This window comes from Bubalus kerabau, chromosome 19 (genome assembly GCF_029407905.1).
Source record: "Bubalus kerabau isolate K-KA32 ecotype Philippines breed swamp buffalo chromosome 19, PCC_UOA_SB_1v2, whole genome shotgun sequence".
Lineage (NCBI taxonomy): Eukaryota > Metazoa > Chordata > Mammalia > Artiodactyla > Bovidae > Bubalus > Bubalus kerabau.
The window spans coordinates 58,030,293-58,043,608 of NC_073642.1; the positions used below are offsets into that span (position 1 = coordinate 58,030,293).

Here is a 13,316-nt window from a genome sequence, read left to right on the forward strand (position 1 = left end):
CAAAAAAGATATTCACAACCCAGATAATCACGATGGTGTGATCACTCATCAAGAGCCAGACATCCTGGAATGCGAGGTCAAGTGGGCCTTAGAAAGAAGCACTACGAACAAAGCTAGTGGAGGTGATGGAATTCCAGTTGAGCTATTTCAAATCCTGAAAGATGATGCTGTGAAAGTGCTGCACTCAATATGCCAGCAAATTTGGAAAACTCAGCAGTGGCCACAGGACTGGAAAAGGTCAGTTTTCATTCCAATCCCAAAGAAAGGCAATGCCAAAGAATGCTCAAACTACCACACAATCGCACTCATCTCATATGCTAGTAAAGTAATACTCAAAATTCTCCAAGCCAGACTTCAGCAATACGTGAACCGTGAACTTCCTGATGTTCAAGCTGGTTTTAGAAAAGGCAGAGGAACCAGAGATCAAATTGCCTACATCTGCTGGATCATGGAAAAAGCAAGAGAGTTCCAGAAAAACATCTATTTCTGCTTTATTGACTATGCCAAAGCCTTTGACTGTGTGGATCACAATAAACCGTAGAAAATTCTGAAAGAGATGGGAATACCAGACCACCTGACCTGCCTCTTGAGAAATCTGTATGCAGGTCAGGAAGCAACAGTTAGAACTGGACGTAGAATAACAGACTGATTCCAAATAGGAAAAGGAGTACGTCAAGGCTGTATATCATCACCCTGCTTATTTAACTTCTATGCAGAGTACATCATGAGAAACGCTGGACTGGAAGAAACACAAGCTGGAATCAAGATTGCCGGGAGAAATATCAATAACCTCAGATATGCAGATGACACCACCCTTATGGCAGAAAGTGAAGAGGAACTCAAAAGCCTCTTGATGAAAGTGAAAGTGGAGAATGAAAAAGTTGGCTTAAAGCTCAACATTCAGAAAATGAAGATCATGGCATCCGGTCCCATCACTTCATGGGAAATAGATGGGGAAACAATGGAAACAGTGTCAGACTTTATTTTTGGGGGCTCCAAAATCACTGCAGATGGTGACCACAGCCATGAAATTAAAAGACGCTTACTCCTTGGAAGGAAAGTTATGACCAGCCTAGACAGCATATTGAAAAGCAGAGACATTACTTTGCCAACAAAGGTCCGTCTAGTCAAGGCTATGGTTTTTCCTGTGGTCATGTATGGATGTGAGAGTTGGACTGTGAAGAAGGCTGAGCGCCGAAGAATTGATGCTTTTGAACTGTGGTGTTGGAGAAGACTCTTGAGAGTCCCTTGGACTGCAAGGAGATCCAACCAGTCCATTCTGAAGGAGATCAGCCCTGGCATTTCTTTGGAAGGAATGATGCTAAAGCTGAAACTCCAGTACTTTGGCCACTTCATGAGAAGAGTTGACTCATTGGAAAAGACTCTGATGCTGGGAGGGATTGGGGGCCAGAGGAGAAGGGGATGACAGAGGATGAGATGGCTGGATGGCATCACTGACTCGATGGACGTGAGTCTCAGTGAACTCCGGGAGTTGGTGATGGACAGGGAGGCCTGGCGTGCTGCGATTCATGGGGTCGCAAAGAGTCGGACACGACTGAGCGACTGAACTGAACTGAACTCACATCAGGTGGCCAAGGTATTGGAGCTTCAACTTCAGCATCAGTTCTTCCAATGAATATTCAGGGTTGATTGGAAAGTTATGACCAACCTAGATAGCATATTCAAAAGCAGAGACATTACTTTGCCAACAAAGGTTCGTCTAGTCAAGGCTATGGTTTTTCCTGTGGTCATGTATGGATGTGAGAGTTGGACTGTGAAGAAGGCTGAGTACCGAAGAATTGATGCTTTTGAACTGTGGTGTTGGGGAAGACTCTTGAGAGTCCCTTGGACTGCAAGGAGATCCAACCAGTCCATTCTGAAGGAGATCAGCCCTGGGATTTCTTTGGAAGGAATGATGCTAAAGCTGAAACTCCAGTACTTTGGCCACCTCATGCAAAGAGTTGACTCATTGGAAAAGACTCTGATGCTGGGAGGGATTGGGGACAGGAGGGGACGACAGAGGATGAGATGGCTGGATGGCATCACTGACTCGATGGACGTGAGTCTCAGTGAACTCCGGGAGTTGGTGATGGACAGGGAGGCCTGGCGTGCTGCGATTCATGGGGTCGCAAAGAGTCGGACACGACTGAGCGACTGATCTGATTTGATCCTTTAGGATGGACTGGTTTGACCTCTGAAAGGGCTTGGGAGTCCACCTTGGGAGTTCACCAGGACTTCCCTGGTGGCTCAGCTGGTGAAGAGTCTGCCTGTAATGCGGGAGACCTGGGTTCGATCCCTGGGTTGGGAAGATCCCCTGGAGAAGGGAAAGGCTACCCACTCCAGTATTCTGTCCTGGAGAAGTCCATGGACCGTATAGTCCATGGGGTTACAAAGAGTTGGACCCAAATGAGCAACTTTCATTCATTCAGCCAAAAATGGACAACTTGAGCTTCAGTAAAGAAGTGCAATGGATCAAAACCCAATAGAAATATGTAAATCCTCTGGATCCAGCTGCTGATTTGTAAGAGACTTGGGCATCAGAAAGACATGCTGAGCAGCAGCTTATGTATGCAATCAGTGAAGTCCAGACTGAGAAACTCCACTGATCTCCAGCCTGGACTTTTTAATGGAAATTGGAAGGGGAAAAAAAAAAAAAAAAAGATGAGAGAATCTGTAGAATAAAAACTGTAAAAGTGTCTAGGGATGCCCACTTGTCCTAAAACCACAAAGAACACAAGGAGGGTGGTTACTTTGGGAGGGAGGAGCTATGACTGGGAGGGAGTACAAGCAGGGGCTTCCAGGATGGCCAGTGTGATGGTTAATTTCGTGTGTCAGTTTGACTGGGCCACGGTGCCCACATATTTAGGCAAACATTATTCTGGATGCTGTAGTGAACGATTTTTTTGGATGATGTCAACATTTACATGAGTAGACTTAGAGCAAAGCAGATGACCCTCTAAAACATGGGTGGTGGTGATTTAGTCGCTAAGTCATGTCCTACTCTTGTGACCCCATGGACTATAGCCTGCCAGGCTCCTCTGTCCATGGGATTCTCCAGGCAAGAACACTGGAGTGGGTTGCCGTGCCCTTCTCCAGGGAATCGAACGTGGGTCTGCTGCATTGCAGGCGTATTCTTTACCAACTAAGCTATGAGGGAAGTCCGAAGTAATGTGGGTGGGTCCCGTCCAAACAGGTGACTCCTAGTGCAAAGACCTTCCCTGAGCAAGAAGGGATCCTGCAAGGGGGCCTTTGGCCTGGACTGCAGTTCCTCCTCTGGGTCTCCAGCATGCAATTTTCTGTTTACCAAGCCTCCACAGCCACTGATTCCTTCAGGTAAATGTCTATATGTGTACACATCCATTGCTTCTATTTCTCAGGAGAATCTTGACTCATGCATCTGGTAAAGTTCTATTTCTTGACTTGGATTGTAATTACAAGGGTATTTCATCTTATCATTCATTAAGCATTGTACTTGTTTTCTGGATCTGCTTTTATTTTATAGTGAAAAAGTAAAGTATCCTTTGTATGAAAGTGAAAGCAAAGTTGCTCAGTCGTGTCTGACTCTTTGCGACCGTGGACTGTAGCCTACCACGCTCCTCTGTCCATGGGACTTTCCTTTGTATATAGGTATGTAAATATGTAGAAAGGGGATTCTAATGATGAATACAAACTTATTTGGGATTTGGGGGGGTGGGGGAAGGGGAGTGGCCATGTTTTGCTTTGAAAGTTTCTGTACCTCTTACGATAGAACATGTTTTGGATGTAACTAGGGAACAAAATGCTGGTCCTGGTTGTGACACACGAGGAAAGGACACCTTTCTCAGAAATCTAATAGAAAATGGCTTAACCCGAGGGATGGAGAGTTGCTTCTGCTGGGGACCTAAGAACCACAGGAGGAGGAAAAAAAGTCAAGGCAGTGTGACTTAGGAAGCTGCCATTTATTTTAGAAAACGAACAAGACTCTTTTAACCTCTAGAGCCGTGAACATTCAAGTTTCTGCACTTGTTAAATAGTTAAATATATTTTTGTTCTACAGGGAGGACAAAGAAAGAGAGGGAAGCAGGGTTACAAGCATAGGTAACGGCTCTAGAAAAGAGAAGAACAGAGTTTTTCCTACCTGAATCTTGAGGTCTTTTAACAGACTCCTTTTAAAAATTCTACTTTTTGAACATCAGTCAGCCCTCAGCATTGCCCATTCTTGAGCTTTAGTAATAAACATTTAAACACCATATTCTTCTTGTACTTGTTAAAACCCTCAAGCTCCCCTAGATTCGTAGGACAGTAAAAGTTCTTTATCCTGGTCACGCGATTAACTGTATTAAGACAGCCTCTCAGAGAAAGGATAACCTGATTAAAAACAGGCCCATTAGAAACAGAAGCATAACCCTAGAATTAACCCTGTTTAACAATATCTCTACTTTCAGTCTCTACCTCCAAACTTTAAAGGCATCTATCACTGCTAAAGAAGACACAACGTAAGTACAGGTGGTCACAAGTGTCCTGGTTTAGTGTTCCTTTTTTCTTTGTTTTCTATTTAAAACAGCCATCTAGCTATATGGCTTAGTTTTAAAAATGTTACTGAAACATAATTAGCAAACCATATCATTCCATTTGTTGTGTACAAGTCACTGGATTTTAGTACATTCAGTGTTGCATAACCAACTACTATTAGCTTCCAAACATTTTTCATCACCCCCAAAATAATCCACATCCCCATTGCTGCTGCTGCTGCTGCTAAGTCGCTTCAGTCATGTCCGACTCTGTGTGACCCCATAGACGGCAGCCCACCAGACTCCCCCGTCCCTGGGATTCTCCAGGAAAGAACACTGGAGTGGGTTGCCATTTCCTTCTCCAATGCATGAAAGTGAAAAGTCAAAGTGAAATCACTCAGTCATGTCCAACTCTTCGCGACCCCATGGACTGCAGCCCACCAGGCTCCTCTGTCCATGGGATTTTCCAGGCAAGAGTACTGGAGTGGGGTGCCATTGCCTTCTCCGACATCCCCATTAGCATTGACTATTTCCACATTTCCTCTCCCCAGTTCCCAGCATCATGCATCTACTTTCTGTTTCAATAGACTTGTTTATTTTGGACCTTAAATACCTGGCGGCTCAGATGGTAAAGCATCTGCCTACTGTATGGGAGACCCAGGTTCAATCCCTGGGTTGGGAAGATCCTCTGGAGAAGGAAATGGCAACCCACTCCAGTACTCTTGCCTGGAGAAACCCATGGATGGAGGAGCCTGGTAGGCTTTCTGTTTCAATAGACTTGTTTATTTTGGACCTTAAATACAAATGGAATCATGTAATACAGGGGTCTTAGGTAACCGGCTGCTTTCCCTGGGCTAAATGATGGAGCTGTATCACAGCTTCATTCTTTTTTGTTGCCGCATAATATTCTACTGCCTGGGGAGAGTTAGTGCTCCTTTTAAATGTCTTTCACAAAGCTAGGGTGGGTATCACCCCTTGTGGGACACCAGGCCAAGAGAAACAAGGTAACACAGGCACCCTCTGCCCTCAAAGATAACCTCCCAGACCCCAACACGTGCTGGAAAAGATCCAAGGGAAATGCAAATACCAACAGACACAGAGCAGGAAGCTGAGGAAGACAGGGCACTTTCAGATACACCTTGAGGATGGGCCAGACGGAGGGGCAGGCACTCCAGGGCACAAGGCACAGCAAGGAACACGGGCACAGGAGGCCGAAAAGTACAGGAAGTTGGGGGAGAGGGGAGCTGGCAGGAAGAGCCAACCAGTGGGACGGGGAAGGGGATCGGAGACAGACAGGGGGAGGGCTCCACCAGGAGGGGCCAGGAACATAAACTAAAACGCCGGGGACCTGAAATTAATACTCAGGTTCAGTGATAAATCTTTATTTTTTTAGACTTGTCCATTACTGCCAAATAAAATATAAAAGCAATCCAAAATTATGCTATTTTCTAAAAATAGTTTTCCATTTGGGGTTTATGTCCCTCTTCCAGAAAATCATGTGAAGACTTAAGAGGTTCTGATGTCAGATTCCACAGAACAAAGACTCTTTCACTGGCTACAGAAGTCCCAGTGAAATTCTCACTCCTTAAACGTCATGGGCAAAACACCCTCTTAAAAAGCAAATACACCCTTCTCAACACAGAGCTTCCCAAATCTCTGGGCTTTTCAGAGGATCACACAGGACCTGTAGGTGCTGGGGGAAGTAGGTAAAGGTGAGCAAGCCATCCTGGGAGAGGCCTGGAGCGTGGCTCCGGTGGCCTGACGGCATCCCTGGGAGGACGCAGCCGCTGGGGCTCGGGAAGCGGAGCCTCCCTCAGGCTCCAGCTCTCCAGTCTCCGATTAGCACACATTCTAAGGGACGGTGATCATATTCGGTAAAGCTTCAAGGAGGTAGTATTTCAGTAGTAGCCATGGCACACCTTGTTCATGGACAATTTTATTCTGTAAGAAACCGGAAGAAGGAGGTGGTGAGCCGGAAGTTGTTCAACTCGGAAAAAATGAAGACAGAGAGAACCCACCAGGGAACAGGGAGTCTTGTATGACAGACCCACCCAATCCAGCACCCCTGGGGATACATCTGTCTTGAATTCGTCCACAGTGAGAGGCAGAAGGAAACTACCCACGTGGAGAAGGGGATAGCAGAGCTGCATACACCATTCTACTTTCAGAAGGACCCCACCTTCTCACCTTCCCACCCCCACTGACCCTTTAAATGCCAGGTGCTGGCTTACCTGTCAATCGGATAAGGGTGTTCACAAAGGTTGACCAGCACGTACAAATGTCTCAAAGCATACTCGTACTAGAGGAAAACAAACCAAAAAGACACGATCAGACATCATCCCTTTATAACAGGATCAACTCCTAACTTGGGAATATGTACAGCATCTAGACCAGTGGTTCTTGGGACTTCCCTAGATGTCCAGGGGTTAGGATTCTGTGCTTAAACTGATGAGGGCCCAGGATTTGATCCCTGGTGGGGGAGCTAAAGATTCCATGAGCCATCTGGTGCAAAGCCAAAAAAAAAAAAAAAAAATTAGGCCAGTGGTTCTTGACCTTTACTGAGTCAGGGATGCCCCCTCCCCAACTTTGGATGATCTGGTATGATTTATAGACCACTTTCCAGGAAAAATGAACATGCGCAGGAGATTTGCAGCACTCTGCAGCAATCCTATAGCTCCTTCAAGTCCAGGTAAGGACTCCTGGATGAGAAACCCCTGGCCCTGCTCCCCTCTGTCAGCTCAAACCTCCTCTGGCGGCCTGGCTTTTGGTCTAGAACAACTGACGAGGGAGACGTATGGTAAGTGAATGCCAAACCAGATGGCAGCCAAGACCGAAATAACTTGAAAAGCACTTCAAGGGAATCTGTGACCTCACAAGAGGAAGAAAGAAGATATTTGTTTTCTGTGATTCCCAAGGGTAAAAAAGTAACATCTGATGATAAAGCATTTTTAAAAAATTGAAAATTTAAAGTTATTAAATAAAGAGACTGCTTTGTTAAATAAATGAAAAATAAAACTGAGATTCTCTTAATAATGGAGAACCATCTTCTGAGTATAATTTTTCCAGGTGGCTCAATCTGGAAAAAAAATCTGCCTGCCAATGCAGGTAACTCGGGAGATGCCGGTTCGATCCCTGGGTGGGGAAGATCCCCTGGAGAAGGGAATGGCAACCCACTGCAGTATTCTTGCCTGGAGAATCCCAAGGACAGAGGAGCCTGGCGGACCACAGTCCATGGGGTCACAAAGAGTCAGAAGTATCTGAGGGTGATCATGGTCTGCATATCACAGCCCAGACAGAACTTTCTGCAACGATGAAAATATTCTATAACATTCTCAATTCAGTAGCCGCTAACCACATGCGGCTCCTGAACACTTGGAATGTGGGTACTGTGGCTGAGGCACCGAGTTTTACATTTTGTTTCATTTTACTGAATGTACATTCATGTTTAAATAGCCACCCACAGTGAGGCTAGAGACTACTGTATCAAAGAGCACAAGTCTAAAGTAGGATTTGGCAAACTTTTCTGTCATGGGCTGGATAGTAAATATTTGAGGCTTTGTGGGCTGTCTGAACTACTCAACTCGGCCTCGCCATGAAAGCAGTCAGAGATTCTGTGTGACTGAGTACAGCTGTGGCTGTGCTTCAGTTTAAAACTTTATTTATAAAACACACAGCTATGGCTGCATTTCAATAAAACTTTATTTATAAAAACAGTCTGTGGAGGAAAAAAACTCAACAGTCTGTGGGCAGGAATGGGCCTGTGGGTCACAATTTGCGAATAACCCCTTCCTTGAAGGATCCAAGCATCACCTAAGTACTGACCAAAGTGGAGGGGTTTTTAGGTCCCTTCCAACCCTGACATTCTACAATCCACAGAAACCAGGTACTTTCTTCTCCAAGCACTAAGGCCTGACTTCAGCAACAAATTTTGGGAAGAGGTCAGAACACACCCAAAAGGGAGAAAATCTGTGTGGCTGGTGTGAGGGGCAGGGGTAAGGGTGGAGTTTGGCAAGGAAAGCACAGCATGAAGACAAGGAAGTCCCCTTCGAAGGCCAACAGAAACGGGAGATGAATCGTCTATAACTGGTAAACTCTCCCAGCCACTGGGACAGTTAAGAGTGTCTGGGACTAAGACTGGGACCAAGACTGGTTAGTGAATTTGGATGACCTTGCCCCTCTCACATCCCACCAAAGGCCACAGAATGAGTCTGCTGCTGTTTCTTTCTACAAAACGGAACCTTCTACAAGGCAATGCACCTGGTGTGATACCCGTGGACCATACTAACTTGGGTTTGGAGTTGAAGGTGCAGAGGAAGGCCAAGTTAGTTGGCCACGGAAACCGGGGAGCAGAGGCCGGCGGCCCCAGGGTCTGGGCTTACCGTGGGGTTGTGCCAGTTGAAGCAGTGTGAGCGGAAGTGTGACACGGCCGTCTGGTAGCATGTGTGCTCTGTGAGAGGGGCTCTCTGGGACAGGAGCCTGTCCACCTCGGCAGTGGAGCCTGAGACCAAGGTGACGATCTTCCGCACTGACTTCTCAATGATGTTCCTGGCCTGTGAAGTGACGTTTTTGTTTTTTTACTTAACACAGTCTCTCTTAGAACCCTGGACTGGTTAGATGCTTCTTTCACACTGCCCCCACTCCACTATGTTCAGAGATGACAACTGATGCTTTCTGCAGCAAAAGTTGTGCACGCAAGGCTTTTTACAGCTAGAAACCTCCAGAAATACCTTGTCTCTTAGAGATCTTCTGGCATGGAGGCAGCATTTAAATCTAAATACCTGAAGGGCAGGTATGGCCCAGACTGAGGTGGCAGGGGTGGTGGTGGGGGGCTGCATAGAAATTGTGTCCCAAAGTAGACTGTGGTCCCATAAATGGTGCTGTGTGTTCACAGGTACCTCTGTCTGTTCTAGAAATCAGCAGATGCTTAGACAGAATGACACAAAGGGGGAGGGCATCATTTTATTCCCGGATCATGAAAACCAGCATCACAAAGGGGCGGCTGCTTCCACATCAACCAAAACATACGATCGAGTCCCCTGGCCCCCCCACTCCCCAGCCGGGTTTGTTCCATTTGTGCCCGAACATTCCCTGCCGTCTGTGTTTTAGACCAGCAGTTTTCAACTTGTCGTCTAGGACCACAGGGGTCCCCCAGATTTCTTGGGGGCTCCATATGTCCTTCCTTTCTCAGCTATGTATCTGTGTGAGGCTACACTTTCTTTGTATATTTCAACCAGAACTACAGAGCCCGACAGAGTGAATGCAGACGTAGGAACAGGGACCAAGCTATCTTCTATTATGCTGGGCACAAAACAGATTTGCAAAAACATGTTGTGATGCCACTCTTCTCACTCATATTCTTTTGATCTTGGAAAATAATTCTTTCTTATAAAAAGTATATTAACACAAAATGGGTTTATTATTATTTCTAAATGAGTTAATATTTTACAAATCTCAATATTCATTTCTAAAGCAGTAAATACTGATATAACCCACATAAATAAAAGCTCTTTGGGATCAATACCTTTAAGAGTGTAAAGAGGTCTAAGAGGAAAAAATAGGAGATCTGTTGTATTCCACTGTGATAACAACAACAAAAGAAACCATCCTGGGGTAGCTAACTCAGAATCATGAGATATACACATTTAAGACAGTTTACATAGGCTTTTTTTTTTTTTTCTTTCTTAGAAAATTCAGGCCGTGTCCCAGCACATCAGTCTCTGGGCTGTGCTGATTGTAGGGTGGGGTGGTGGGGAGGGGAAAGTGGGGTAATGGGCGAGGTGGGCAGAGTCAGCACGGCTGGCTTTGTTGGAAGGACAGTCAGTCTCTGCCAGGCATCTCGAGAGTATACGCCTAGTGGTTCTACTCACACAGCTCGAATTTCAAAAGAAATTCAACCAGTTCCAGACAAACTGACGAGCTATTGAAAACAAACCCAGTTATCGTAAAAGATTGCTCAAGCATTTTAGGAAGAATTTGGGGCAGTGACTATGATTTCCTAAGCCAGCAGAAATTTTTTGTGGACTGGACTTTTTTTTTTTAATATGATTAGCTACTAACTCACCAAACAGCAAAGTAAAAATGTCTCCTAAGCAACCAGGGGTAAATAAAGAAACATCCATGTGCTTTGGCTTCTTGGCAGGAGACAGGTCCCCTCCTTTTGCTTCCTGCTTCAAAGCGGTCAAGGCCAGTTTATCAAGGAAGAATAAAGCTGGCCACTGTCCTGCTCATTTGTGTCCATGTCACACGAGTAAAGGAAGGTTTTGTTTCCCATATATTCCCGTGGTAGGAGGAGGGTAACCCCAGAGCTCCGTCACCTGATTCCCACCAACATGGAACTACAGTCAGGAGGCAGAGATGGGGCTCACGCACGCTCCACGGCGAGGCTGGGGCTGCAGCTTCACCGCCACTCACCTCCAGATGCCTGTCAATCTTCTGGACAAGACGCCTGGACTCCTGCAGATCGTTGGTGCTCATCAGCTTCCTTTTCATGATGCTGAGCGGCACCTCGGGGCTTGGAGTGAGGTCAAGGCGACTGACGGGGGGCAGCGAGATGGGAGAGCTAGCCTGGTGTTTCAGACCCTGAAACTGCATCAGCTTCATGGCAGAGATGGACTGGAGAGGGAGAGAGAGTGGGTTTGAGTGGGCAGAGCAGAGGTGCCAAACATACCCCAGGTCCTGGAGTCCACCGTTCACCCCACGTGGTTTCTGGACCACGGGAGGATCAGAGTCACAGCCTCAAAGCTCGAGTTCAGTCCTCAGCAGTGGGTGAGGTGATGCATTTGAGCACCTGAAATCCACCGATGATGAACTTTGAAGATGCCTGGCACCCTTTGCAGCAGAACTGCCCCAGTTCTGCCGAGCTTGGACCAGTCATGTCAGCCACAGGTGACGCTGGGTTGTCACCACCACCCCCACGCTCACCTGCCTGCCCCTGGTGACAGAAGGAAGGAAGGACGATGCAGAGCATCTGGAGGGTTAGAGCTGAGGTCTGAGTCCACTGAGATGGGAGAACTAAAGCCACAGAGTAGGGGGCATACTTGGCATCAGGGTCTAACAAGTGGGCCCGAATGCCTGGCTCTGTCTGCCCACAGAAGTCACTACAGACTGGATCCCAATTAAGAGGAAAAGAAATGCTGCAAGCAATCATGTTCCTAAACCAAGCAACACTAATCACTAATTACCAAAACACTAATTTAGAAACAGTTCTAAAACAAAAAATAAAACACATGTGTGCATGCTAAGATGCTTCAGTTGTATCTGACTCCTTGCAAGCCCCTGGACTATATATATCCTGCCAGGCTCCTCTGTCAGTGGGATTCTCCAGGCAAGGATACTGGAGTGGGTTGCCATGCCCTCCTCCAGGGGATCTTCCCAACTCAGGGATCGAACCTATGTCTCTTTTGTCTGCTGCAATGGCAGGCGGGTTCTTTACCACTAGCGCCACCTGGGAAACACAGGCATACATATATAGAAATATAATGCTTAGAAAAGATCCTTCAGGGGACCTCCATGGTGGTCTAATGGTTAAGACTTCGCACTCCCAATGCAGGGGGCATGGGTTCAATCTCTGGTCAGGGAACCAAGATCCTGCATGCCAAGTGGCACAGTCAAAAAATCAAAATCTTTCATACCTCCTCAACCAAGAGCAGACATGGCCAATGCTGAGGAAACTCCAGAGAGCAGAAAGCCCAGGGCAGAAGAGCTGCTGCTGGTACCTTCCCCTCCCTCCAATCCCTCAACGAAGCCAGGGTGGTGCCATGTTTGACCCTGCCTCCCCCGAGTCACCCTTCCCTGGCTTCTCTCCACTCCTCCCCTCCACTATCCACCTCTCAAAAGCCTGACCAGGCCCACAGCCTCCTGAGTGCATGTCTCACGGCCTGTGACTGGCTCCAGGGCCCTCCCATCCACACGCTGCCCAAGAAGTGCTAAAGGTAATAGCTGGACTGACTGGCTCACCAGTTCTTCTAGAAGGCCGATGCTTATATGGAAGGAATTCCGCTGGTGAGCTCTCAGATGGTGGCAGGCCACTGGAGGGGATCTGGTCATACAGACTACTGGGAGCACCCCCCACCCCCTCTTCACATCCCAAGGGCTGGCCCCACAAGCTGTACTTAAGGCCCAAGCCTTCAGCAGCCACCTAATGTGACCTCCGTCAGGACAGCCCTGATGGACTTACCTATTTGACCACCTAGGTCCTTTCACACCTGGAGGGGATAAACATCTCTAATTTAGAGCCTACGGGTCAAGATAACATCCTGCAAGTGCAGGAAGGCTGGACACATCCAGGGTGTGGGGTTCCAGGGGGCAAAGCCACAACACTCGCAGGACGAGCTTATTGGCTAACCTCCCACCAGGCGCTAGGTCTGTCTTTAGTGTTGGGGATGTGCCGCCAACTTTGGGCTCCCAATCACCTTGCTTGCACGCTAGGGCTCTGACCAAGGAGGTAACAGAGACCCGGAGAGAACAGGTAGGTGGCCCAAAGCCTCAGAACTTTGTGAGTTTGAACCTGAGTCTGATTCCAAAGCCTGGGCAGACTCTCCAGGACAGAGTGGCCGTGAGAGGCAGAGCCAGCCCTGCCTCAGTCATTCCTCACCTGCCTGGATCCCGGTTCTCTTCACCGAGGGATGAACATTCCCAGCGAGGCAGCCTAAGGCTTGGGTGTTGTCAGGCCTGCGAGGCCCCAACTCACCTTGTTCCCATACTGCATGACGTGGCTGGTGTTGGTGTGGGATTTCACCAGCTGGTACTGCTTGTGGAGGGTCTCTTTGGTCAAATCCTCCTGCAAAAATGCAAACGTTTCAAGCCCTCTGACCATCGCAGCTGACA

The 13,316-nt window shown here is 47.3% G+C and overlaps 1 protein-coding gene across 2 annotated transcripts in view; it reads right to left on the reverse strand.

The window, feature by feature from the left end:
• Nucleotides 1-5,856: 5,856 nt before the first annotated feature.
• LGMN (legumain) overlaps nucleotides 5,857-13,316 on the reverse strand; it is a 35,882-nt gene continuing 28,422 nt past the window's right edge. For both annotated transcript variants that reach the window (XM_055555669.1, XM_055555670.1), the window contains exons 10-14: nucleotides 13,180-13,269; nucleotides 10,902-11,102; nucleotides 8,870-9,040; nucleotides 6,722-6,789; nucleotides 5,857-6,431 (exon numbers count right to left, since the gene is read on the reverse strand). In XM_055555669.1, the coding sequence (XP_055411644.1) occupies nucleotides 6,389-6,431; nucleotides 6,722-6,789; nucleotides 8,870-9,040; nucleotides 10,902-11,102; nucleotides 13,180-13,269 (573 nt within the window). In that variant the 3' untranslated portion in view covers nucleotides 5,857-6,388. The remainder of the gene's footprint in view (nucleotides 6,432-6,721; nucleotides 6,790-8,869; nucleotides 9,041-10,901; nucleotides 11,103-13,179; nucleotides 13,270-13,316) is intronic.